The 24,584-nt window shown below is 37.0% G+C and overlaps 1 protein-coding gene across 1 annotated transcript; it reads right to left on the minus strand.

Moving 5' to 3' along the window:
- Nucleotides 1–7,333: 7,333 nt before the first annotated feature.
- On the minus strand, nucleotides 7,334–23,100 carry KLKB1 (kallikrein B1). Its single transcript, XM_083861152.1, has 15 exons — nucleotides 22,935–23,100; nucleotides 22,415–22,473; nucleotides 19,694–19,856; nucleotides 18,931–19,034; nucleotides 17,268–17,427; nucleotides 16,581–16,690; nucleotides 13,468–13,627; nucleotides 12,554–12,663; nucleotides 12,292–12,451; nucleotides 12,046–12,161; nucleotides 11,520–11,694; nucleotides 10,968–11,143; nucleotides 10,591–10,686; nucleotides 9,136–9,275; nucleotides 7,334–7,784 (listed from the first exon to the last, which is right to left on the minus strand). The coding sequence occupies exons 2-15, from the start codon at nucleotides 22,470–22,472 to the stop codon at nucleotides 7,626–7,628; spliced, it is 1,887 nt and encodes a 628-aa protein (XP_083717278.1). The 5' UTR covers nucleotide 22,473; nucleotides 22,935–23,100; the 3' UTR covers nucleotides 7,334–7,625.
- Nucleotides 23,101–24,584: the final 1,484 nt, after the last annotated feature.

Genomic DNA, 24,584 nt, shown 5'->3' on the forward strand with positions numbered 1-24,584 from the left:
GTTACTGGGTACCCCAAAGATCCTCTTGAAATTATCTTTTTATGCGTTTTATCATGGTGTATTTCCCCTTGCTTCTGAGTCAAGTTAGAAGCCCTGATACCCCAGCATGCTGCTTGTTTCACTGTGGTTCTCCTCGGCCTTTACTATACACAGGTTCTCATCACTCCAGCCAAAACCAGGTCAGGCAGCAGTCACTGACCACTACAGAGGGTTAAACCAAGCCCCAACAGCTCAGGCTAGTGCTGGGTCCCTGCACAACCTGGTCAGCACAAAGCCTGGTGTTTTCTCATGCTAATGGCAAAATCACATTGAACAGTACAGCACAATTAACTCATATCTTTATATTAGTAATGTTTAGGCCTATTTTATCTTTTCATTTGCCTTCATTCCTTTCCCTTTATTATGATTTTATATGGACTTGAATCTTCTAAACAAAAACAGCTTCTCTTGAAGCAGGGAAGAAAACTAAGTCCATAATAAAAATTCTGGGTTTTTGCAGAAGAATGAAAGGACTGAACCAGTTTAAGAATGGGCATGCAAAATAAATAGACAAATATTCAAAAATACACATGTATTATAGAAAAAAAGCCAAACCCCATGATTTTATAATGCTGTTCATGGTCATGGGCAGCAGCTGGAAGGTCCAGTCTACCACATGTGGAAAGCAGGGCCGGTTACACCATGGTGTAACCCAGCCCTAAGTACTTCCAGTGATGGAAGTTCCCCAACATCCTCCACTGCCCCCTACCCACTGCTTCCTTCTCTTTACTCCAAACAGGATTTTTCAGCATCCTTTTTGGTGCAAGTTGAAGTCACATGTTCTTTAATCCACAATAATAACAATAAATCTAAATCTTTGGCTTGCTCACTGATGCACAGAAAGAACATCTCTTTCCTCCTGCCTGAGTGGTCTAAGTTTTACTAATATCAACAGCCACTTTCAAATGATAGTGCTGTAGTAGAAGAGCAAGATATTATTTATTCTTCTGCACGAGGACCTGTAGTACCTGGGACACTGTTCCGCATGGTTCCCTCTGGTTGTGTTCAGAGGTGATGCTGGAGACTAATAATTCAGATTACCATCTCTTCCCAATACTGAGCAGTTCATCCATTTCAGACAATCTCGCCAAAGGTTTTTTAAGATATGAAAATCTGGAATTTTCATATCTGGAAAAAGGAATTTTTAACAGATGGGTATGACTTTGGCAGTAAGAACAATTCATATATTATTAAAGAACAGACTAAATTTGTTTTAAGCTTATAAGGCACAGTAGTGAGGGCTAGGCTCACACATAGCTCCCCGAGCCAGTTCCCCCAACTCTGTCTCCCAGGCTCCCTGATTCAGGGACAGACAAACGCACAGTGCCCCAGCTGCCCTCAAGCCAAGCCCCCCAGAGAGAGCAGAAGTGCTCAGAACCCCGGCTGTGTCTTTCAGTGGTTTTATGCCTGTTTGTTAACATGTGAAATACTGTGGGCTTCCACAAGCAGGGAGCTTTGGGCAAATGGCTTTTGTTGAACTTGATTTGGTCAGCTTTCATGTCCTACAGACTTTTAATCTTCCTGTGCCATGAAGAAATGTGGAGCTAAACATACCTGCTGCCTTTACTTTCCACAGGTTCTACAAATGAAGATGGAAGTTTATTTTTTTATTGTTACTTATGAGCGATAGAAATAAAAATATCCTTTTAGATGTTCATTTTCTCGTCATAGCCATCGAACGCGGGACAAATTAAAGCTAAAGTGCCACCTAGTGACAAGCTATTGAAAGTTATTTTAGGATACATAAAAAAGCGTCTTTTTTTCCCTAAAATTTTAATTAAAGCTAAAGAAATCAGAGGTTTACTGAGAGCCATAAAAACCTTTTTGGTAATAAGCACAATATATTTACTGTAAATAAATATGAAACCACTTTATTCCATTTCTTTTCCATATTACAGTAATTCTACTGCTCACACCAGTCCATTCTGCCAATCTTTAAAGTTTTAGACTCTTTGAAGTCCAAAGTTTTGGATTGTGTGGACTCATTCAATATTAATCCTATAAGTAATTTTTTATTAAATGTTCAGCCCAGTTCTTCCAACAAATAGAGCTCAGAAAATTAATTGCATTCAGACAGTATTACAGCATCAAGTCATCTGCCAAAACAGCCAAATCCCAGGAAGCCCAGAAGAGAGGAGCAGCTCCTTTGTCCTTCTCCTTCTACACTTTCAGTCTGTCCCCAGTGGGATGATACTGCTCCTCCCTTCTTCCCCAGTGACACTGAGTGACATGTGGAGTATGACTTGTTCTTTACTCAACATGTTGGGCATAAGGTCAAAACCAAAATGCTCATGCCTAAAGGTCTTCCATAGTGAACCATGAACAAAAAAATGGAATCACAGCACTGAAACATAGAAGCTTCAGACATGTTATGGAGGTGTTTCCTTAAAAAGCACCTTTCCCTTAGCAGCACTCAACTGACAGGAATCATTCAAAAAATTATGCTGTACTAGGGATGAGCAACACGGTAAACTTCAGGAGGGCTTCATCACCCAATAACACCCCAGAACAGATATTTATTTAGATCTCTTGTGATGATTAAAACCGTGCCGTTCTCCAAATCCCTGTACATTACTTCAGGGACAACAACAGGTAAAGAGTTTATTGGGAGACAAAATCTACCAGATGGTTCAGTCCGTGGAAGTACAGATATGAGCCTGACAATTGTATCTGGTACCTCAATGCAGAGCAGCAAATCACAGCAGAGTTGTGTGAAAATAAGCTCAGGTCAGAGCACAGCACGGTCATGTTAGGGCAATGCTGCACTTCAGATGATTCCACGACTTCCTAGCACAGAAAGACTTCCTATATCATACACGGAAATATGTTAATTTTCCAGTCCTGGGGTACAGTTTTGTGGACCTGGAAAGGATGTCTAGGTGTTCCAACATATTTTCAGTTCCATGTGCCCAGATGCATATCTATTGTTTAGGCTGGTCTTTCTTCAAGTTGCACGGATTTTTGGGTTTTTGTTCCTACTCACTTTAACTTTGCTTTAGTTCCTACCAACTTCCCTCAAACTCTTGCATGCCCTGAACGTGCAGTCCTGTTCCCTCGGTATTATTGTTCCTCCACAAATAAACCAGCAAACAAAAATACAGGAACCAACTCAGTATTTGCTAACATCACAGTGTGATGGGGAAAGAATATCAGAAATTTAAAGAGTAACTGCAGAAAATTAATGAAAAACAAACAAACCCCACCAAAACCACAAAACCACCCAACAGACCAAGCAAAAACAAAACAAAACCAAAATCCATCACAATACCAAGGAAACTCAAAACTCCACTGCATAAGACATGAAAAAAAAATCTTTTGTAACATGAAACAATCCACAGTAATTCTAACACATCTATACATATCTGTAATGTGATTTACAACACAAAGACCACAGGAAAAACAATCAATTTACTACTCCAGGAAATCCTTCACTATAAATAGATAGTATTTCATATCTGCTATAATTGCTCAGAGGCAAAGTAATATTGCCTCCTTTTTGAAGTAGAAATCCAATTTGAATGTATTTTAATGCAGATATTTCACTTTAAAAAAAAGCACCTAGCAGTATTTTTTTAAAGAATCCTCCATACCTACAGGAAATTAGGCAGAGAATTAGAATTCACAGTTCTCCTTTTATGAGGAATGCCATTGTGAATTATTTTAATTCCATACAGTTTGCTATTTTTCAGCATCAGAGATTCATTTTTCATTACAGCAGAATAATAATTTTTCACAGAAAAAATTAAACTTACACTAAGAGCTTATACCAAACTGTTCCACTCCCCTCTGCTGGGAAAGCAGAGGAAATGGATTTACTAGGTGATCTCTCTAGAACTTCACTGCAAGGATTTTGAGTTCTCTGAGCAAGAAGAAATGAGATGCCTTCTTGTTCACAGCTCAGGTCACTTTCAAGAAGTCATACTTCAAACTCAAACATGAGGCAAAGCACCAGCAATGGTAGGAAACACTGGTTTAATACTAGTTTAATGGGAAACTGGTTTTTTTTTTCTTTCAATTCTATTAAAATTATTACAGAGAAAGCTATTACAAATTAAAATTTAAGTCCACTAGAGCAGCAAAAGAATATGCCTTTACTTTATGATCAACTAATTGTTCTCCAGACTTTCACAGAACATATGAACTGTTTCATCTGTACCTGAACAAACCTGAAAATTTCTGGGATCAGGGATCTTGTATATTGAAAGAAATTAGGCCAGACTAATGCAGCTATTCAATACATCAACAATGGCACTTGCCCCTATCAAAATTTCTACATCTCTAAGTAAGATTATCAGATCCATTGATGTTCAGGACAACCAGAGACACTTGCCATTAATCAAAATAACAACTAAAGCACTGATGTTTATCCTCTGTTCCGACATGAACAGAGAAAGATTTAAACTATAAGACCAGACTTTTCTTTAATAAGATTGAGATAGGATTTTTTGGTTGCTAGCTTTTTAAAAATTACTTGTCCCCAGGGTCGTAGATTAGAAGGGAGAATAAAGGTATAAAGGTCATAAACTGCCTCTCATTCAGTGCAAGTCACCTATTGATACCAGAAAGCCCAAGCAACACAACACTGAATAACACCAATGTACTTCCATCTATGAGTCTAAAGGTCTGAATGAATTACATATCACACTGATGTATAAACCCACAAAAAGATCAGACATTCCCTCATGTAGCTCATCTTAAACAACGTCAAAAGGACTTCATATAGTCACCATGAACTCCAGCATTCTCCACACACCTATTCCTGACCCACACTTTAAGCCATCGGGAATTTATTAGAGGAACCAACAATTAATGCAAAATATCATTAAAGGACATCTGCTCTAGATGAAAATACATTGCAATATGGTATTTTATCTGTTCAACAGCCACTCATGAAGGATGTCTGCAGTCGTTGAGATCACTTATCCTTTCCACCCGAACAGCTGAATTTCCTTTGGCATATTGCCATCACCTGGAATACCTCTGAGAGGAAAAACATGGAGCTCCATAGGGTTACAGAGCACTGTTGACTGCCATTCCTCCTTGTTACTGCAATACTTACAACCTGAAAAGTTGTAGCAGAAAAACAAACAACCAAACAAAAGAGAAGGAAGGAAAAAAAGAAAATAAAAAACCCAGAACACATATTTTGTGCATTTGAAAAAGCTGATGGCAGCATTATTATGTGGAAGTATTAAAGGTTTTCAGATTGACATTGCATATACTCTTTAGCCTACAGAGTTTGAATATCAGCAGACAAGTGTTTTGGATGGTCTCCTGATGATTCTTACTTAGAGAGTTTCAACCTCTGTTTTTCTACTGAAGCAATTCCCTTTTTTCCTCCAGCAACTCTTTTCCAGCTGTCTTCATTCCTTCCCCATGAGGACAGAACCACACTTGAATGCCAAGAATCTTTCTTCTTTTTTTTTTTCACCCTCTGTTTTCTATTTTTTCTTTCTCAGTCCCTTATTTAAGTCTCTAGCTTTTTGACAGCATGTCTGAGGTTTGCTGTTATTTTAAACCAGCTGAGGATTAAACAGAGCATGAAAAGACATCAGCCCCCACCCCTATCTCCTGTTCTGCTTCTGCAGTGTTGGCAAAAATCCCAGCACAGTGATGTGCCTTCCCTCTCACCCTTGATCCAATTCCCCCAGCGCACCCCAGACTTTTCCTGTTGGCTCTCTGAACAGCCCTGCAGTCAGGGCTCCCAGTGCATGAAACCTTCAGCACTGTGCACCCCCAGTGACTCAAGCCCCTGTCACCCGGAGCCCACTATGGGGCAGAGGAAAGGCAGCACTTCTCTTTCCCCAGATGCATCTGCAACTGCAGCATTACCTCTCCTCTCCTGTTCAGTTTGGATTGTTTTCATCCCTTCTCTGAATTCCAATTCTTTAAAAATAAACAAACAAACTAAATCAACTCCCCAACCTTTGAGTACAGCTTTGGGACTTCAGATTTGTTGACTGCAGTCAGCTTAGCACTGCACACACAGACTCCAGACACAGATAGGAGTTTAAGCCTGTAGTGTGGAATCACATTTTTTACCCCCAGTATTATTTACAAATAAAACACAAAATTATTAAAGACAAAAGTAATTTTCAGCAGCTTGATTATTTTCTCCCATAAATTTGATGTTTAATTCTTAAGTTTCATGACCTCATTTAGTTGCAGAGCCGCTCCTGCTGTTTACCTCCCAGCGTGGTGGAGGGCAATTATGAGTAGCACTCTGGAACATATTTTCAGCAATTATGGTAATGTAGATGATTAGGAAACAAGCTCATAAAGTTTGGCAAAGACAGTGATGGTACTCTGCTCTCCTTTTTGATGCAGTGTGAAATCCTGATTCTTACTATGGGAAAGTAATTAATTTTTGGCTCCTGCTTCTCACACTAGTATTAATTTTAGCCACGAGATACGTTTGCTACCTGACACAATGTAACAAGAAATGATGAAAGGAAATAAGGAGAAATAGGAACAAGATAAAGTTGTTTCTTTAATTACAGTGAGTTAGGTATTTGGGAAATAAAAATATATACTGGGAGGGGATCCTTTCATTGATTTTCTGGATATTCTTCCTCAAGAGAAGTAGACACTCATTATTCTTCTCATCACAAAATTATCCACAGAAATTAGAATAATGTAAGTGACAGCTCCTTGGGAGCAATGGGTTAAAAATGGAAGACTGGTGGGGACTGTAAACACATTCAAGTGACCTTGCAACTGGGAACGCAAAAAGTCTGGAGAGTAGCAATGTATAAAAATATGTATTTTGTATTTTATGCCTTCCGCTGTTTGCCATTCTGGGTGCCTTGAGAACATCTGTGTATAGATCACATAGGTGTTTGGAAACCCTAAGGGACAGGCTTGAGTCCTTGGTCCTGAGAAGATCAAAGCCCAGTGAAGATCACAGCACAATGGTAAACCACAGTTGTGCAAACCCTTGGCGGAACAGCAGGGAACAGCAGGATGGGATTTTCCAGCATGAACTGGGCTTGGTGGTGTCTGCATCCAGATGTGTCCCTCTGCCAAGACTTTTGGGTTTGTTTTCTTGGTTAGTACTGACAGTTTTTTTGGTTAATTCCCAACTTATTCAACTGTGTAGGCATCTCCATGCCTCAGCTTCCCTTCCCCCAGCCTTTTAGTAAGCTTGAAAGTGGTTTGCCCATTTTAACGACATTCAGACAAGGGAGGGAAATTTCTTTTTGCTGTATCACAACCTCCTAAGACAGAAGTAGTTCCCAGCTCCAAGGTCCATACATGTCCTGCAACCTCATCCATTCCTGCTTTATGCTAGCAAGGACAGAATAAGTCCATGGCTCAACCATATTTTTTATGCCAAATCAGTGATCACAGAGTATATTGTTATTACTGTTTTTTATTTAGTAATAGGAAAATTCATTCATTCATTCATTCATTCATTCATTCATTCATTCATTCATTCATTCCTGCTCTTCTGTATTTTAAAACAAGTATATTGCACTCCAGGCTAAGATTAAAACACCATTGAAAAAGCACCAATACACTTTATCCCATTGCTCTGAGGGTTGTTATTCCACAGCAACACTTTGAATGAGTCAGTAATGCTCATACTATGTAGTAGTTTTTTCCAGAATCCAGTCTGAATAGTCGGCAACTTTGGTATAGACTCCCGGCTGCCTGGGGCGGGCGCACCCTTCGCCCCAGCTGGTGATGCCCACCAGGTACCACACCTCCTCGTGCCTGCAGGACAGGGGCCCTCCTGAATCTCCCTGTGCCACAGGAGAAAAAGAGAGAGCATGCAAGGAAGAGGCCTCATCAATATTCCTATCACAAAGAAAGCCTTCAATAAAATGAGCATCATTCAATGTTACCACCAGCACAGCAGCCTAAATTTCAATCACTTCCACTTACAACTAATTAAGAGTTTAGTAAATTGGTTTCTAAATAGTCATTGGGAACAATTTCTTCTTCCCGTGAAGGTTCAAAACTACTGGGTTTTATTATTTTCTTTTTATTATTTTTATTAACTTATCTACATACAGTTATTTAAAACTCAATGAAAAAGCTATATATGCAAGTAAGAAAAACAGCCAATTTGGCAGTATTTTTTCTTATGACCATATTTTTTAGTATCTCAGTTCTCTACATGCCTTATCTTGTTTGAGTGACTCCACCCCACTCAGGATAAAACACCTTTGTGTTTTCTTTTCCTATTCCTTTCTGAGCATAAGGTTCCTTAGAGAAGCTGTTATTCGTTGTTAGGACAACAGCAAGGGTGTTATTTTTTAAAAGAATATCTCCATGTATCAGACACTGTATCAGTTAAAGAAAGCTTAATTGGCATAGAGGAAAAATTACTTCCCAGCTCCAAGTATTTTTATTTCTAACTAATCATAGCAATAGTAACATTTCACCATAGAATTATTAAGTGTTAAATGTTTGCAGTGGAAACTGTATTTGGTAGAGAATTTAATATTAATAAGCAGACTATTTTGTTCTTGCAGAAATTAACTCAGAATATTTAAAGTGGCAAAAGTGCGTGAGTTTACTCTTGAGCAGAGAATTTGGCTTGCAGAACTCATGCTATTATGACATTTTCAACTCTAATTATGAACAGAGCAATTTTGACAGTTTGTTTTTAGCCTTCTATTCTCCATGCATTTTAATAGCATTGCTAGCATCCTCCCTTCTGGTTTAACACAGTGAATACTTTAAAACAAGATTTTATGTACTGTATTTCCTACCAATAAATTAAAAATAAATAATAAAAAAACCTAGGAAATCTGTTCTTATTGGAGAAATGCTTGAAGGTACTATACTTGTGCGCTCTGGATTTCTGATAGTCTGAAGGAACACCATTTTATGCCCCAGATGGATATCTAGATATCTACACTCAGAGTTTTCTATCTATGGAATCAATCTCTAAAGATTCTAATGTTGTACAGGAAGTATTTTCCATATACCTTGGTTTTCAGTGCTTTTGACAACCAAAAGTGACAAGTTAATCAAGAGCTCTATTGGTAATCATACTTTTCTAATAACAAAAATAATTGTAGTATTCATTTATATATTCAAACATATGGGGAGAATATAGAACTACCCACTACCATTTGTCATTACCTTACAAGCATCCCTTCCTCCTTCATCATAGCCAGCACAGATCACTTTGTCACCTATTCTGCGCCTGCGGTACCTTGCCTGGCATTCCTCTTTTGACATGAATGGAACAGGAGCCTTTTGAAGAATATCTTGTACCCGACCTATATGGAAGGAAACGTGAGCAGAGAAATGTTTGGTTCTAGCAAAATGAAGGGTAAAATTCAACTCTAGAAATCCCCATATACTGATATTACAAAGTGGGAGGTCACTGCTTCTAGAATGTAAATAGATGTTCATGACACTCATTTTCCTTTCTTTGTGTTAGCAAACAATTTGAATTGTCTTCTAATTTAAATGCTTTTATGATACCATCTTCTTTCTCATGACTGGAAAAGTTTCAAAATTCCTTTGTGTTGTGCAACGAATCCTCACATGTGAATGGCTCTCAGGACATTGGGCCTTGGAGCATTGCTGTTAGCATTGCTTTGTAAACTATTAGCAACCATTATTTCTTAGTAAAGTTTTGCAATAAGTTTGGAATCTCCCAGTTGCCAAATCTATGCTACTTCCTCTCCTAGTAGTTTTTAAGATGGAAAAATTTGCCCGGAGATTAAACAAGACTATTTAAAAGCAGTCTTTTCTCTAGTAATTAACAGAAGAAATTTTTCTATATAGTAACTGCCTAAATTTGTTAGATTTCACAGTGAACTATAACTTTCAGATAGGCACATGTATAAAGGAAAAGGTACATTTGAACAGGCGTATATACATCTATAGAAACAAATAATAATTACTCATAAAAATATAAATAAATAAATAGATGTAAAACCACAGCTTGATAATGAAGAGCTTTTAGGCCCACCTCCATATAAAATTAGAGGAGTTCAAATCTCATCTACTATCAAAACACAAGTCATTGGCACGGTCTATAATCAATCTTCAGAATAAGAAAAGCAACATACTTCAATCTCCAATTTCTAAAGTCATATGAATACAATCACATTAAAAAAAAATGTGGGTTATGTGCAGACTGTACTTCAAAATAGTTCAGTGGTAAATTGATTGCCTTTTCTTTCAGCTAGGAAAAAACAGAAAAGAGTGTGCAAAGCCCAGGTATGTACTGGGGTTTAGCAGTAGATTAAGCTAGAATCTAAGGAAGGGCATATGAGTGTTGTAGATTCATTTAAGACTGAATTCTCAGATATTTTAAACTATTGAACCAATTTATAAAATGAACTACTGTATCAGAACATGGAGCTATTTAATGATAATTTCCTACATCTTTCATTTATGTTTTATGGTGTCTTAATAGAAATCAATTCTGATAAAAAATTATATTAAAGTACTGTCTAGAAGGAGTAGTGGCAGCTAAGAACAGATCAGAATTCTCCTTTTTTTACAGAAGGGGAGATTTTTTGGTCAAACACATTAATTTTAAAAATTCAAAAATTCACCGTTTAAAGTATTTCTCTGTACCTTTTTCTTTTCTGTAACCCCATCCAGTTACCCAACAGTCAGTATAAAAGACATCAGTGTCTTCTTTTGATGGCAAGCAGATAGGTAGTTGAAGATCTAAAGTACAAGAGAAAACACTAGTTTATCCAGCAGAGACAACTGCAATAGTAAGGTTTGTTGGGTACCTACATGCCCCTTAAAAACAGCTTCCATGGTATGCTTTGTCCTTTTTTTTTTTTTTTTTTTTTTTAAGCCAACAAAATAGATTCTCCTCAAACCCCAGTAACTGCATACTGCATATTGAAGGAAGCCAGCCCAGGTGTCATGCACTGCCATAGCAATGCCAGTCCTGCGTCTTCCTGCACTTTTTCACAATTTCTATGCAATACACTACATACCAGTAAAATTCATAGGCTTAGCAAGTTTCATTAGAGCAATGTCATATCCGATATGTGCGTGTTTATACTGAGAGTGAACAATAATCTCTTCCACTTTGAAGAAGGGTGTATCTTCATTTATTTCCGATTGTCTTAAAATACCAGCATAAATACGCCAAATGTTGGGATTCTCTAGACTGAGGGAAAAAGACAAACAGTCAGTCTGTGACTAAATAGCCTAATGCAGTATTACAATAAGAAAAAACTCATATCTCATGAGAATGTCTAGGGTTCTGTCAGTATTTGTTGTCTGCTTTAGAATTTCTCCTTCTAGATTCATTAAAATAATTTAGCATCAGCAGTACAACACCATGATTGAAAGGAACAAAGCATGGAGTTCCTGTTACATTAAGAAATGGAATATCTACCTGAAAACGTCACCTTTTGGTTACATTAAAGCAGTTCATCTATTTCTAGTTCTCATCGCTATTATCCTGACAGGTAGATGTCAATTTATCTTTCATGCTGGGTTAATCTTTGGGGCTAATTTGTGCATGTACATTTTGGCCTCACCTTGTGACACAGTGAGCAGCTGTGAGAATCCACTGGTTGCTGATGATGGAGCCCCCACACAGGTGTCTCTGGCGAGACAACTTGGCATGCAAGCTCACCTGCCACGGCCACTCCCCAGGGGAAGAGTCTGTCCCACCAACAATCCTAATTGTTCTTGCAGAATGCTGCATACACACTACAGAAATAATTTAAAAGTGAACTTAAAGACAACTTGCATTCACCAATGAAAAATGAAAATGAGACTACTGCTGATCACTGAATAGGCACCACCTATTGCGAAGAAGGTGATATCTGACACATTTTTCATGGTTTATAGTCATAAAGTCTATTAAAACCAAATTCACAGCACTGTTCTGGTGTTTACTATGTGAAGATCTGACTGACTTCACTTTTCCAGAACACTCTACAAGATAACCCAGTGGGACACTGGGTTTTACAGTGCAACCACTTTAAAAAATATGGTTCGACCTCCTACGCTGAAATCAGGGAAGCACTGTCTATTTTTCATAAAAGAAGCTTTACTTACCAGTACTGGCTTTTTTTTTGCATAATCTTAGTGAGTATCCCGAGATACTTCCTGGTCCATGTACTATTTTCACTGGAGATCCATTTGAGGACATTCTTAGGTGACATTTGCACTTTCTGCCAATGAATTAATGCAAACATTTAGTTTGTATGTTTTTCACTGAACAACACATACATCATTCCCTCGCCACATCTCTGGAATGATTATTTCAGCAATCTTTGAACATTTAAAAAATATATATCTCACCCTTCTTCACTGCATGAATCTTGGAGGAGAGAATAGGAAAAAAATTGGCAGCGGATCATATCTGTGCAAACCTGCTGACAGGCTCTGTGTCCTTTAGTATAAGTGACATTAAGTTCATCTCCCAAAAAATCCATATGCACGTAAGTGCGAGAATTGCAGGCTGTAAGAATGATTGCATCAGAAAAGTTATTAATTCAAAGCATCAAAAAGTTATTAATTTGATTAATTCAAATTTTGTATATTTGTTTAATTTATTGCTTACCAGGCAAAGATCTTCTGCAATTTAGGAGGCCAAAACCTGATACAGCGTTTTCTTGTGCTATGAGTGCCTCTGGAATTCCACTCAATGATGTCTTCAGAAGGCAAAGATTTCTAAAATGAAATATTTTTTCACAATAGCTAAATGTATTCTCACATCCTAAAAATAATTGTTTAGGTACTGGTAAAAGAAGGTTATTTCCTAAATACATTCTTTTGTCCCAAGTCTCAATCTGTAGAAGTATTTCATATGAAAATGTATTCACTAAGTTCACTAGTTCACACTAAATTGAGGCAATCTTTGTAGTGCTGTGAAATGCCTTACAACTATGCTACTAAAAGTGGTACAGTATTTATACATCCATAGAAGAGGTGACTTTAGATGATGCATGCCATCTCAGCTTTGCTTCTCCCTGAAAATCCTTTGAAGCTTTATTTTTTTGATTTGTGTGGAATGTTGCTTTTTAACTATTCTCACTACTAAGTATGAAAGAGAAAGCCAAATTTAAATATTTTTAAAGCCCTTAACTTAAATTGAAAAATCTTTTCAAGTAAATAAGTTTGCCCTGCCAGGACACCAGACGGCTCTTTTGATAATGTCATAAAATTCAGCTTTAAGTCTTTAAAACAGTCTGGAGGGTCACTGTATTTTTGACATGTACAATTCTTTTCAGATTAAGACCAGACACACAACCACAATACAAAAACCCCAATCACATTGAAGAACAGTTGGAATGTCCCTAGGAAATTATGAATTTATTAACAAAACCCATAAAAAGCTGTTTTTTCCTGAAAATAGCCTTTCCACATACATTTACATACATATAAGAAATTAGTGTTTTAAAAAAGACTGTGTGTTTTTAAAAAATAAATTTTAAATAATCCACATAGATAATATCATTTAACTGTCATATTCACCTTTGAGATTCTATTTGCCTGTTCCTGGTAAAAAATGTAAAGAACAAGCACATTGGAAAATATGAACAAGTAGTTTGGCAGACAGAAATATCAGGAGTGAAAAAACTTGTAATATTAATTCCTGAAAATTCTTGATCTTCAAAAATGTCCATTTGACAATCTGTATAAAACAAGAACAAAATATCAAAATTCTGAAAACTTTTGTATTTCATCAGAATATTGAGATTTACAGATTATTCCTTTCTATCTTTATTCCCATTTTCCTTCTGTGATTGATAAGCTCAAAAGGTAACACAACATTTTTAACCAAAAACTATTTCTGAAGAATATTTTGGATATGTAAAGTCATGGAGAGGACTACAAGGATAAGGTTCATGTAGAGGAAAAGAGATTACATGTTACAATAGAGATTTGCTAATCTAATAATCTTTAAATAAAGATTTAAATTAATTTTAAATGAGTGTATCAGGTTTATGAGAAGACTAGAAAAAAAAAAAGGCGATGATCTTCTTAACTCTTCTTTTACTATTTGAAAAGTACGTAGAGTAAGTAGGAGTGCTGCCCTCTGACTTGGCCAAAATAACACAACAGAGACTTGGCAGGATAGTTCACACAGCCAGACCATGGATATGGATGTCATGGGAAATACTAGCATGTTTAAAAAGAGATTAATGAGTATCCTTCTCCAAAGGTATACTTGAAGTCTCAGCTAGAATCCTAGTGCAAGAGTTTAAAGAGAAAAAATGGAAACATCAGCACAGAGGATGTTTCTTGAACCTATCAAGCTGCAGAGTTAATAAAAATAGTGAAATGATCCAGAAGACAGGATTTGGTGGCAGCAGAGAACTTGAGCTGTTGAGGAAGTACAGCAGTCAAGTCAATACTGCTGAATGCTTTATAGAAACATATTGGGAACATTTTACTACAGAAAGGGAAACTAAAAAGAGGCAGAGCTTACTGTGAATGCTGTTAATTTGGTGAGGTTTTCAAAAAACGTAGGCAAGAAAGGACAACAATACTGGGCAGTAATTGAAAAATAAGAACAGTAAAACAATATAATCAGAAATGTGGAAAATTAGTCAATTAACTCTCGCAATTAGTAGGTAAGATCTGATGTTAGGAGGGAATAGCATTCAGAAGGATAGATAGTTTCAAAAGTAACTATATTTAAAGCAAAAATGTGGATCTGAAACTTCAGGGAAGCTAACTCATTATCTCAAGCATCACATTCAGTGATCATTTGCTCAATATTCAGTGATCTCCAAGAAGACACTTTGCAAAGGGCAGAAAACAGACAAATTGCTATGCATGTGTAATAACATGCATTATGTGCATGAGGGTGCTTATTCTTATAAGGTCAGAGAGGTAAAGGCACAAAATGAAAGGCCACATAAAAAGGAATAAACTAAATGAAGTCAGAAAAAATCCTCGAAACAAATATTAAAATAAACCCATTTCAGATATTGACAAAACAACATTTAAAATGACATTATCAAGGTTTTATGACTACATTCTAAAAAATCTCTGTCTGGGCAGAGATTATAGATGATCTGTCTGAGATTAGGACATATGACCTCCTTTAGATGACCTTTCGATCCACTACGGCTGTCCAGGCTTCTATGATCACACAATTTATTTCTTCTCTCTGTTGCCTGCTCTTGCCTCTCTCACAAGACACAGAAAGTAGGGAAAGACAGGCAGGAACAAGACTGATTTTCATAGGATGTCATGGTTTTACCCCAGCTAACACCCAAGCCCCATTCAGCCACTCACTCCCTCATCAGTAAGATCAGGGAGAGAATTAGAAGGGTAAAAGCAAGAGAATTTGTGGTTTCAGGTAAAGAATACTTTATAGGAAAAGTCCTAATTGGGCACCAGAAAGGACTTTGGTGGGTTGACCGTGGCTGGATGCCAGGTGCCCAGAAACTGTCTATCATTCCCCTTTCCCAGCTGGACAGGTGAGGGAAAACGAGATGGAAAATGACTCACAGGTTGAAATAAGGCAGTTTACTAAAGAAAAAGTTTGCACACACACAAGCAAAGACGAAAAACCCAATAATTTTATTTTCTACTTCCCATCAGCAAGTGATATCCAACCACTTCCAGGGAAGCAGGGCCTCAGCACACATAGTGGTTGCTCCAGAAGGCAAACACTGTAAATTATAAATGCCTGCCCTTCCTCCTCCTTTCCTTAGATTTTAAAGTTGAGCTGACATCATATTATATGGAATGTCCCTGTGGGTAATTTGGATCAGTTGACCTAGATATATTCCCTCACAGGATCTTGCCCACCCCCAGACTATTGATGGAAGGAATTTTGGGGAGAGGGTTCTGATGCTGTGCCAGTGCTACCCAACAGTACACCAAGCACTGATTTTAGAAATAAATATATTGAAACAGTCTCTGCAAAATGCGATTATACAGGAAAACTAGATTATCTGTGAGATAAAATAAGGCTATTTTTAAGAAGGGAAAGTATCACATAGTAAGACAAAGTGGAGATAGAATTAAAAAGAAAAAGAAAAAAATAGAAAAAAGTGAAAGATGTTTCAATTGAGAATAAGAAGGTTTGATACACACTGTTTTATTTTAGACTCTTGAGAATTTTGTCTGAGTAATGATTGCAGGAACAAGCACAGACTTTTTGCTTTCATCACAAATCACCAACAAAACACATAATATATTCTCTCCTATTAGCCAGCTGTATTAGAGAGCTGCAGATCTTCATTTAAATTTTTCAAATGCATACACATTATACAAACAGAATGTAGAAAGCTTTGTATTTTCCCCTGATCTTTGAATCTGATGGAGTTTTATTTTTCCTTTTTGTATCCATGATATAAAGATAACATACAATTTCATCAAAGTGATTTTATGAAAGAATTCTTTAGATCTTTAAAGAAGGGAACTGTTTCTGTAAGATAAATGATAACATGAAAAAATTAAAGAGATTTATCCTCCCTTGTCTCTGAGTGTACTAACTGTATTTTAAGAATAAGATTATATTAGAATTATTCTGTGTAATGAGACATTTCTACATGTCAGTGATAGATTGCATTTCAGAATACATGACCCTTAAAACTAAACAGAATCAGAGACATTTCAATAGTTACCTAATTCAGAAAGCTGGCATGGCTTTAGAGAGAATCCAGACACAACCTCATCAAGCACCTTTATGTTGGTTGGAGTTCCTACACTGGTATGTTTCAAGAAGCATTTTTTACTGAATGACAAAGATTAAAGAAAATTATAAGAAAACAGGTCTTCTTCCATGAACTAAACCATCCTCCTGGACCCACAATTCCTACCATTGTGCATGGTCTGCCCATGGCCCAGAACAATCTCCAACCTCCAGAAAAGACTTCAAATTATGAGCAGAGCTAGCTGAACAATGTTTAACTTGAAAAATTCAGCAGACTAAGAGCTCAAAAATAGGTCTCATTAAAATGAAATAATTGCTACGGATGCTGTGATGATGCTATTTCCAGAACAATAAGCAGAGCAAGATTGAACAGAGCACAACGCAGCACAGCTATCAACCAAATTTTCATTTCAGTATTTTCAGAGGATTTTACGTTTTTTTCAGGGCTGTAATAATCAAAGAAAGCTTGCCTTTCTCACCAATGGACAAAAGAAAGCCAATTCACTATTGATATTTTCCTACTTGTAAGTGTGAACAAACATTGCAAGAAGGAATAAATTGAATACTCTTGAGTAAATTCTTTCACCTTAGAGTGCTCTGAGATTTAATCTACTTAGGCACAGGGCTGTCCAGGGGAATGAATCCAACCTGTATTTACCAAAAGCTTGCATTGTGAAATGTTTCAGAGGCATATGTAAAAAAATGACAACGGTTGTCATTGGTACATTGTTTTTGACACTCTCGATAGCTGTCAGCTGTAGTAGTATCAAAAATATTTCCTTCCATATCCAATCCTACATGGACATCTGGGCTGCAAGCTGTGAAGAAAGAGAGACCAAGTTCTGAAAATGTACTTCTATTATTTTCCCCACCTCGTGCCCCAGATTGCCCAAAAGATAGCAGTTTGTACGACACAGCCCTCATATTCCAGATGCCACATCCTACGCTCACTTCAGTTACATCATACTTCATACATAGATCTAGCACTAAAGCAAAAATGTAGGTTTAGTGTAATATCTCATGGCAAGGGGAAAAACTGGCAGACTTTGACAGTGCCTCTGCCTACGTGAGAGAGGGGCTTTAACCACTGTGGCTGACTGAGACCAAGATGACATTCACCAAAGCAAGAACTCAGAATCAATATTAAAATATATTTTCCCAGTTCCAAATTCATACAGCAGTTTAAATGGCAAATTCTGTCCTCATAAGCAACAGACATTTCCCACTTGAGTCAGAATATTATATTTACAGTCCACAGAGGGAAGATTGCAGCCTGTGGGGTTTCAGATGGTCAGTCCACAGAACAAGAGTCAGCCAATGATTGGAGGCATTTTTAAACATGTATGGATATATTTTCATTTTATTCTGATTCTAGAGTAATTCCAGTGATATTAATTAGTCTAAATAGCATAAAGAATAACATCCCACTGAAATCTCTTTTTCTAGTCCGAGATACTCAGAAATACAAACATGAAGGGTTATTGGCAGGAAAGAGCTTTTAAGAGGCCTGACTGCTCTGAAGTGGCAATCAAGAGCAAGCACAACTTATTGATAATAGCTACAGTGGAGAACTTGTATAAAACCCCACTTAGTCCTGCCATATTGAGATGCTATATCAATGCAACTAAAGAACTGGCCTGACATCTGTAAACACTATTTATCCTCAAAGGCAGGAAGTGAATAACTATATTCTTCCTCATTCTGTTTTTCTAAAGTAACATGCTATGCTTAATCTCCTTTTAATGATATCATTATGACGGTGCAAATTTAAAACATACATAAAATAACACATTTAATAGGCTTTTAATATGCCTGGTGATAACTTGCAGGTATGGCATGCTGACATTAAGTCTTCATGTGAAGCACATATAACCTAAAAGATGCAGCTGCTAAAAATTATTACACAGGATCACAAAAGTACTAGCACCACTTTGTGATGGTGCACTTTTGCTTTGCTGAGCATATAAAGCAGGGTCACACACACCATATGAGCCACTTTCTGGAGTGGAATTGTAGTAGTAAATTAATCTTTAGAACTGTAATCAGCAGTTAAAGCATAGGCTGCTATCTGCTTCTAGCAAATGAAACAGTGACTGCAGGAGAATGATTTCCCTGTTACCTCATATGGGGAGCCTGGGTGGTGGATAGGTGGGCCTGAAGAGTAAAACTAGTGTTTTTTGTCATTTGTGTTTGAAAGTGGTCTGGCAAATATCACACAAATCACTACTTGGCTGCTTCCCTGATTCTACTCCTCTTCCCAAAATGCTAATTTTTTTACAGCTGCTATGCAATGCAGAGCATAAAATACATGCATATCTTACCACTAATTTGGTTACATTGTTTTAAGGAATGTCCAGAGATAGCTCCTTCCATATCCACTTTTGGCAGAATTTCTGTATCGCTGTCTTTTAAATAGCAGGAGAACCTGTGTTTTAAAATGCAGCAATTCACAGCTTTTACAGTACAACACAGACTTTCATAACTGTTTCTCAGGTGAAATGCAGTCTGTCCAATGTCCCTCAACATGAAAATTTTGACAAGTGCAATTGGAAGAAAAATAGGGTCAAGCCTTACACACTTTGTTGGCACTGGTGGCAAATGAGAATATTTTGTATTTGCGGGGACTCCAAGAGGTCTGAATAAAATGAGAAGCAGAGCTCAGGGTTTGGAGAACATTAATGCACCAGGCATGGAGAGAAGACAACCTCATTCTCTCAGGCTACTGAAATTCTTAATTGTGAGAAAAAGATGCTAAATAGAAAGGATGGGGAACAGCACAGGGGATCATTGGAGATGTGAAATCATTCACATTGTCCCTCAACAATGGCCTAGAGGAGGGAGTGCAGAGTCAGTTCTCTTTCCTTGAAAGGGCTGGTGTGCGACTGTGAAAAATTGGGCATTGTCAAATTTAACCTTTTGAATTCTAGCAATTACTCTTAGATCACCGGTTTTAGAGATACATGACATAATTTTCCATGGCAACCCTGCACCTTTCCCTGCATGCCTCTGTTCTGTCAAAATGTTACCAGGTTTCTAAACTATCACAGGAGACCAGCAAAAAACATAAGCACATGAAAATTCTACCTTTTTGCAGGATCTTTAGTCCATGTGGCTGGCAAGTAGGTGAAGAGCAGACAGGTAGGATGGTAAGTACACACTATTTGGCAGTAATTGGCAGTTGGTGTAAAAACTGTAGTGAGGTCTCCTCCGTGGAAGACTGTATTTTCGTAGGTCTGAGTCACACATTCTAACACAGAATAACAAAAAGTGTCAATTATTAGAGATGGGAACACCCAGTTCATCAGGAGAGGGTGAAGCCACTACTCCTCTTTGTCATCAATCTTGCTGTTATAACAGGCTTTTGTCAAGAGAAGTGGGTAAAGGGGGGTGAGTAGTACAGTTCCTCTGAGAGTCTCATCTTTTCACTGCAGCAGAAATAATACTGTCTAGGGTGTCTCCCTCTCTTCCCTGCCTCATACCCAATGCTGGAGCAGGGCAGCTTGAGCCCAGGTAGAAACCCAAGAAACTGGATGGCAGATGGTGTATATACCTTCTCACGGCAAATCTCGAAAATAGCAGAAGCCTCTCCTGAGACCAATGCAGAACATCATTATGAGGAAAAGCAGGAAGAGGAAGTGCAGAGACAAAAAGGAGTTAGCAAGTTTTATGTAAAGACAATCCTACTTTTTAGAGATCCTCTGAGGTCAGAGTCACAGGTGGTGCCACTGTGTGCAGCCTCAATGGCTCCCAGCATTTCATGGACTTTCAGCTCTCTTACACTCCACCCTGAACCCCCCAAACTTTCTTCACAGTGAAGAAAATACTGTTACAGGAATAATGTCTCAGGAACAGTCTAGAATAAAAATGAGCTGTACTACTGTCTTGCATCTGCAGGACTTATTAACTCTGAATGCCATACTGAACTCTGTAATGGCACCCACTCATGCCGCAGAGCACCGCAGCAAAGGTACCTAAGCAGCAACCTGCTCCCATTTTTCAAAATGAAGGCACTTGTAAGACCACAGAATCACAGAGTATACTGAGTTGGAAGGGATCATTGAGACCCTCTCCTGTCCCTACACACGACCAGGAGTTACACCACATGCCCAAGAATGTTTTTCAAACATTTTTTGAACTCTGCGAAGTTTGGTGCTGTGACCTCTTCCCTGGGGAGCTGTTCCAGTGTCCAAACACCCTCTGGGTGAAGACCCTTTTCCTGATATCCAACCTCAACCTCCCCTGACACAGCATCAGGCCATTCCCTCTGGTCCTGTCAGTCTCAAGACTCTTGGGGGTCTTGAATGTCCACTCTAGTGGAGAAGCAGAGTGGTTTGTCCAAGGGGTCGAAGAACACACAAGAGAGCTGTCTTTGCACAAGAAACCACTCTCTTTTTGAATTTGCCCTCCAAAAGGAATAGCAAACCAATAAAATGGTGATTTTTATTCCCTCATCTACTTAAGAGCTTTTTCTTAGATAAAAGATAAAGAGAAAATAGTGTGTTTTTACAAACCAGGGGGAAACCTAACTGAAAACGTTTTATCTAGTGGCTTAATCTGTTACTATAGAGTAATCATATTGTGTCAGGTGATATTTAAAATTAAAACAAAAGGTAATATCATATCAGATATGGCAGTTTTAAATGACTATGAGTGGATTTTATTTGTTAATGTGATTATAAACTATACTTTGGCAATTCACTGTTTCCTGCACTCAGGTATAATGCATATTTTTAAAAAAAAGGAATAAATAAGGATTATTATTAGACATATGTGCTAGATGTGCTAATAAGGTTAAATCTTTATAAGAAAGAAATTAGACTTTTTAAACATCCAAGTTCTCTGGTGTCTATATATGCTTTCAAGCTCTTTCTATAAAAAATAGTATTTATAATTCTCAGCAGCATTTCTTTATCTAACTTTGTCACTAACAGAAAAACATTTTCAATTCTTGGAATACACCAAGTGAATTCTAAAGCTAAAAGAAAAAAACATTGCAATTATTTACTGTATCAGATATTTTGGATTCTATTTATCTTCTTCTAGCATAAATTAACACAAAAAATTATTTATTCTGAAAACTATGCTACATGTAAAACTGTGCCAGTTCTGAACACTTTAATTTAATTAAAATGTTTTCTAGGTCTCAGAAATTTTCCAAGATTTTAGTTTTGCTGAGACTTAAAGCCAGGTAAAATAGTTTCTTAAATAATACTTCATTTATCTATTAGATTTTGCTAAAGAGCTGCTACCTACTTGCTGTGTGAGAAAACAGTTAATACATTACTGAACTTATACCCATGTTAAGCTTTAGTTATAATTTATCAGGAAAGGGAATTTCAGAGAAGTGCAATGCTGTTTTTGTAGTTTAACTTTTGCTAATGGAACAAAGTAAATCATTAACACAGAATGAAAGATGCTTCCTACACCTCCAAAGGGCCTCCTTCCCCAGCTGCTGCTTAGGCTGCTAACCTTGCCTTTGGGCACAGAACATGGAGCATCACACCAATTTCAATTACAGTGTGGCTCCAGTCTCAGTCCTTTATACAAAACTTCCTGTGGCATGGTCCCATGTGTGCTGGGGGAGGTGACAGCATAGGAGTTGGCAAGACAGTGCCATTAAAGCTCTATTAGAAAGTTCTGTGTCAGAAAATAGGCTGACAAATGTCAGTTACAGAAACTTAACTAAGATCAATCCAGCAGAATAAACAGCTCTCTCAAGAGCAGACTGCAGTTACTAATCTTTTCCCCTTCCACAAGAGTCACTTTACTCTGTGTACAAATTTCAGTAATTATGTATTAACTTACCACTGTAAACGGAAGCAAGTAAGAAAATGAAATAAAAAGTCCGATAAATCCAATTCATCCTAAAAACCACAAAATCATTCTTTAGGGTATGTTCAGTAAAGGGTGTATAATTAGTTTTATAAAGCAGTGCTAAGCCTAACACTGATTTACACTTGCATTGTCTCACCATTAATTCAAAATTACATTGAAAATTACAATTGCAGCTGTGACATGCTGTTTTGGCAGACCTTTTAACAGTAGAATATTCATTCTGGCTTAGACTGGGAACAGTATTCCACTGAAATGACATTACTAATGCAGACTCACCAGACAGTTTAGTAAATACCATTATCAAGGTAGCAAACAAATGACTCACACTGCTGCATATGCTATAAGAATTCTAAACTTTTTTTCACATGCAACAACTTTAGCTATGAAATAAATTAACCCAAAAACACAAGCCATAAATACTCCCAGCTTACACTGTCTTCTTGCTATGAAAACCTTTCACTGAACACCATTTGCAATGATGATTACATACCTGAACACATAGTAAGTCTGGATGCATGGATCAGGTTTGCACTCTACTGAAAAAAAAAAAAAAAAAAAAAAGTCAACACTTTGTGTTAAATATTACTACCTGCAATGCTAACTTTGAACTGGAACTCTTTTTGTCAATATTGTTACTGACCTTGGGACGTATTTTCAGAACATCTATCTTCCACATAGCACTGGAATTGATCCTGTAAAACCACATGTATGCAACAGTTTTTCTTTTCTCCCCTATAAAATGATAACATTTTAAACCCCTGGAAAAATTCTCTCTATATCAAATTATTGAATTTTCATTGTCCCTGGAAGCAATCACAAAATCTATCTGTATTTGAATATTTACAGACAAAGTAAGCTGAACTTGCCATTTTTTTGTATTGCTCAACAGATATTAGTATTCAAATAATTATTTTGCCTTTGTGTGTGTGTGTTCATTTCAATTGGCGGCGCAGATTGGAAACAGATTGGAACTTTTATCCAAAAACTTAGTTTCTTCACTTCTCATTTCTTGTCTGGACTTTCCATTTCATATACTGGGCAGTCATTCCAGTTTGTTACTGTTTTAATAAAAACACAAGCAAAAAAAAACAAAACAAAAGAAAACCTCCAAAAATCTCCAATCATACACTTTTGGAAAAATAAGGTAAACCATTCAAAAAAGCAGAAAAACAGAGCAGATTGAGCATAAATTTTATCGAGACCATGTGTGTCATTCATGCAACATGTTGTCATACACACATTCATCAGAAGTTTCTGTAAGATTTCATTTCTATAATCCATTGTCTATATTTTAGAATTTTGTCTGAGGAAGGGGCATCTTTTGGTGATGGCTGTTTGTTTCAGAAGCAAACTACTAAGGAAAAAAAAAAAAGAATAATAAAAAAAATATTTCCTTAAAGTAGCAGTTCTCAAATTTAGGTATCACTCTTTCTAAAACCAAACATCATTTTAATTACATGTGAAAGGGCATCAGTTGGATTTGATGGTGAAGCTCAAAAATAAGGCAGAAATGCTATTCAAAGAAAATCATAATGAGCATGCCCACTTTGGAAAATAAATGCATTTTTTTTCACTGGGCCTGCTACTCATATGACATGTTCCCATTAACAGTGCTGTGCTGTTGCTCAAGCCAACAAAGTTATACTTCTGTACAGAGAAAAAATGTATTATGGACTCTATATTGATGAGTGAGTTATTGTTTATTGTAGGGCATATTTATTATAAGACAAATTACAAAATATGCTGAGACAAATTCTCAGGTGGTATAAGTTTCCTGAGCCTTTCTGAAATCCAGAGATTATATGATTTAAATTAGGAGAAGAGTTAGAAATTTAAAGTGCATAGAATGCCAAAACCTCTAATATTCCTTAGGCTCATAAGGGCTTGATATATAAATTTACTGTTGGTCTTAATTCCCTCATTGTATCAATTTAGCTATCAATATTCTAAATATTAGCTACATCAGGATGTTGCATTTACGGTTCAGTAATTCAGATAGCAGAAATAAAAGAAGAGCTCAGCAAAAGATTTTATAAATGGAAACATTTTTGATGATCCAAGCTAAAAATTTATTTGAATAATCTAAAATACAATGAAGAGTTTTCTTCTGTTTGACTCTGTTTCATGTTGACTTGGTAGT

This window comes from Zosterops lateralis (genome assembly GCF_965231275.1).
Source record: "Zosterops lateralis genome assembly, chromosome: 5".
NCBI lineage: Eukaryota > Metazoa > Chordata > Aves > Passeriformes > Zosteropidae > Zosterops > Zosterops lateralis.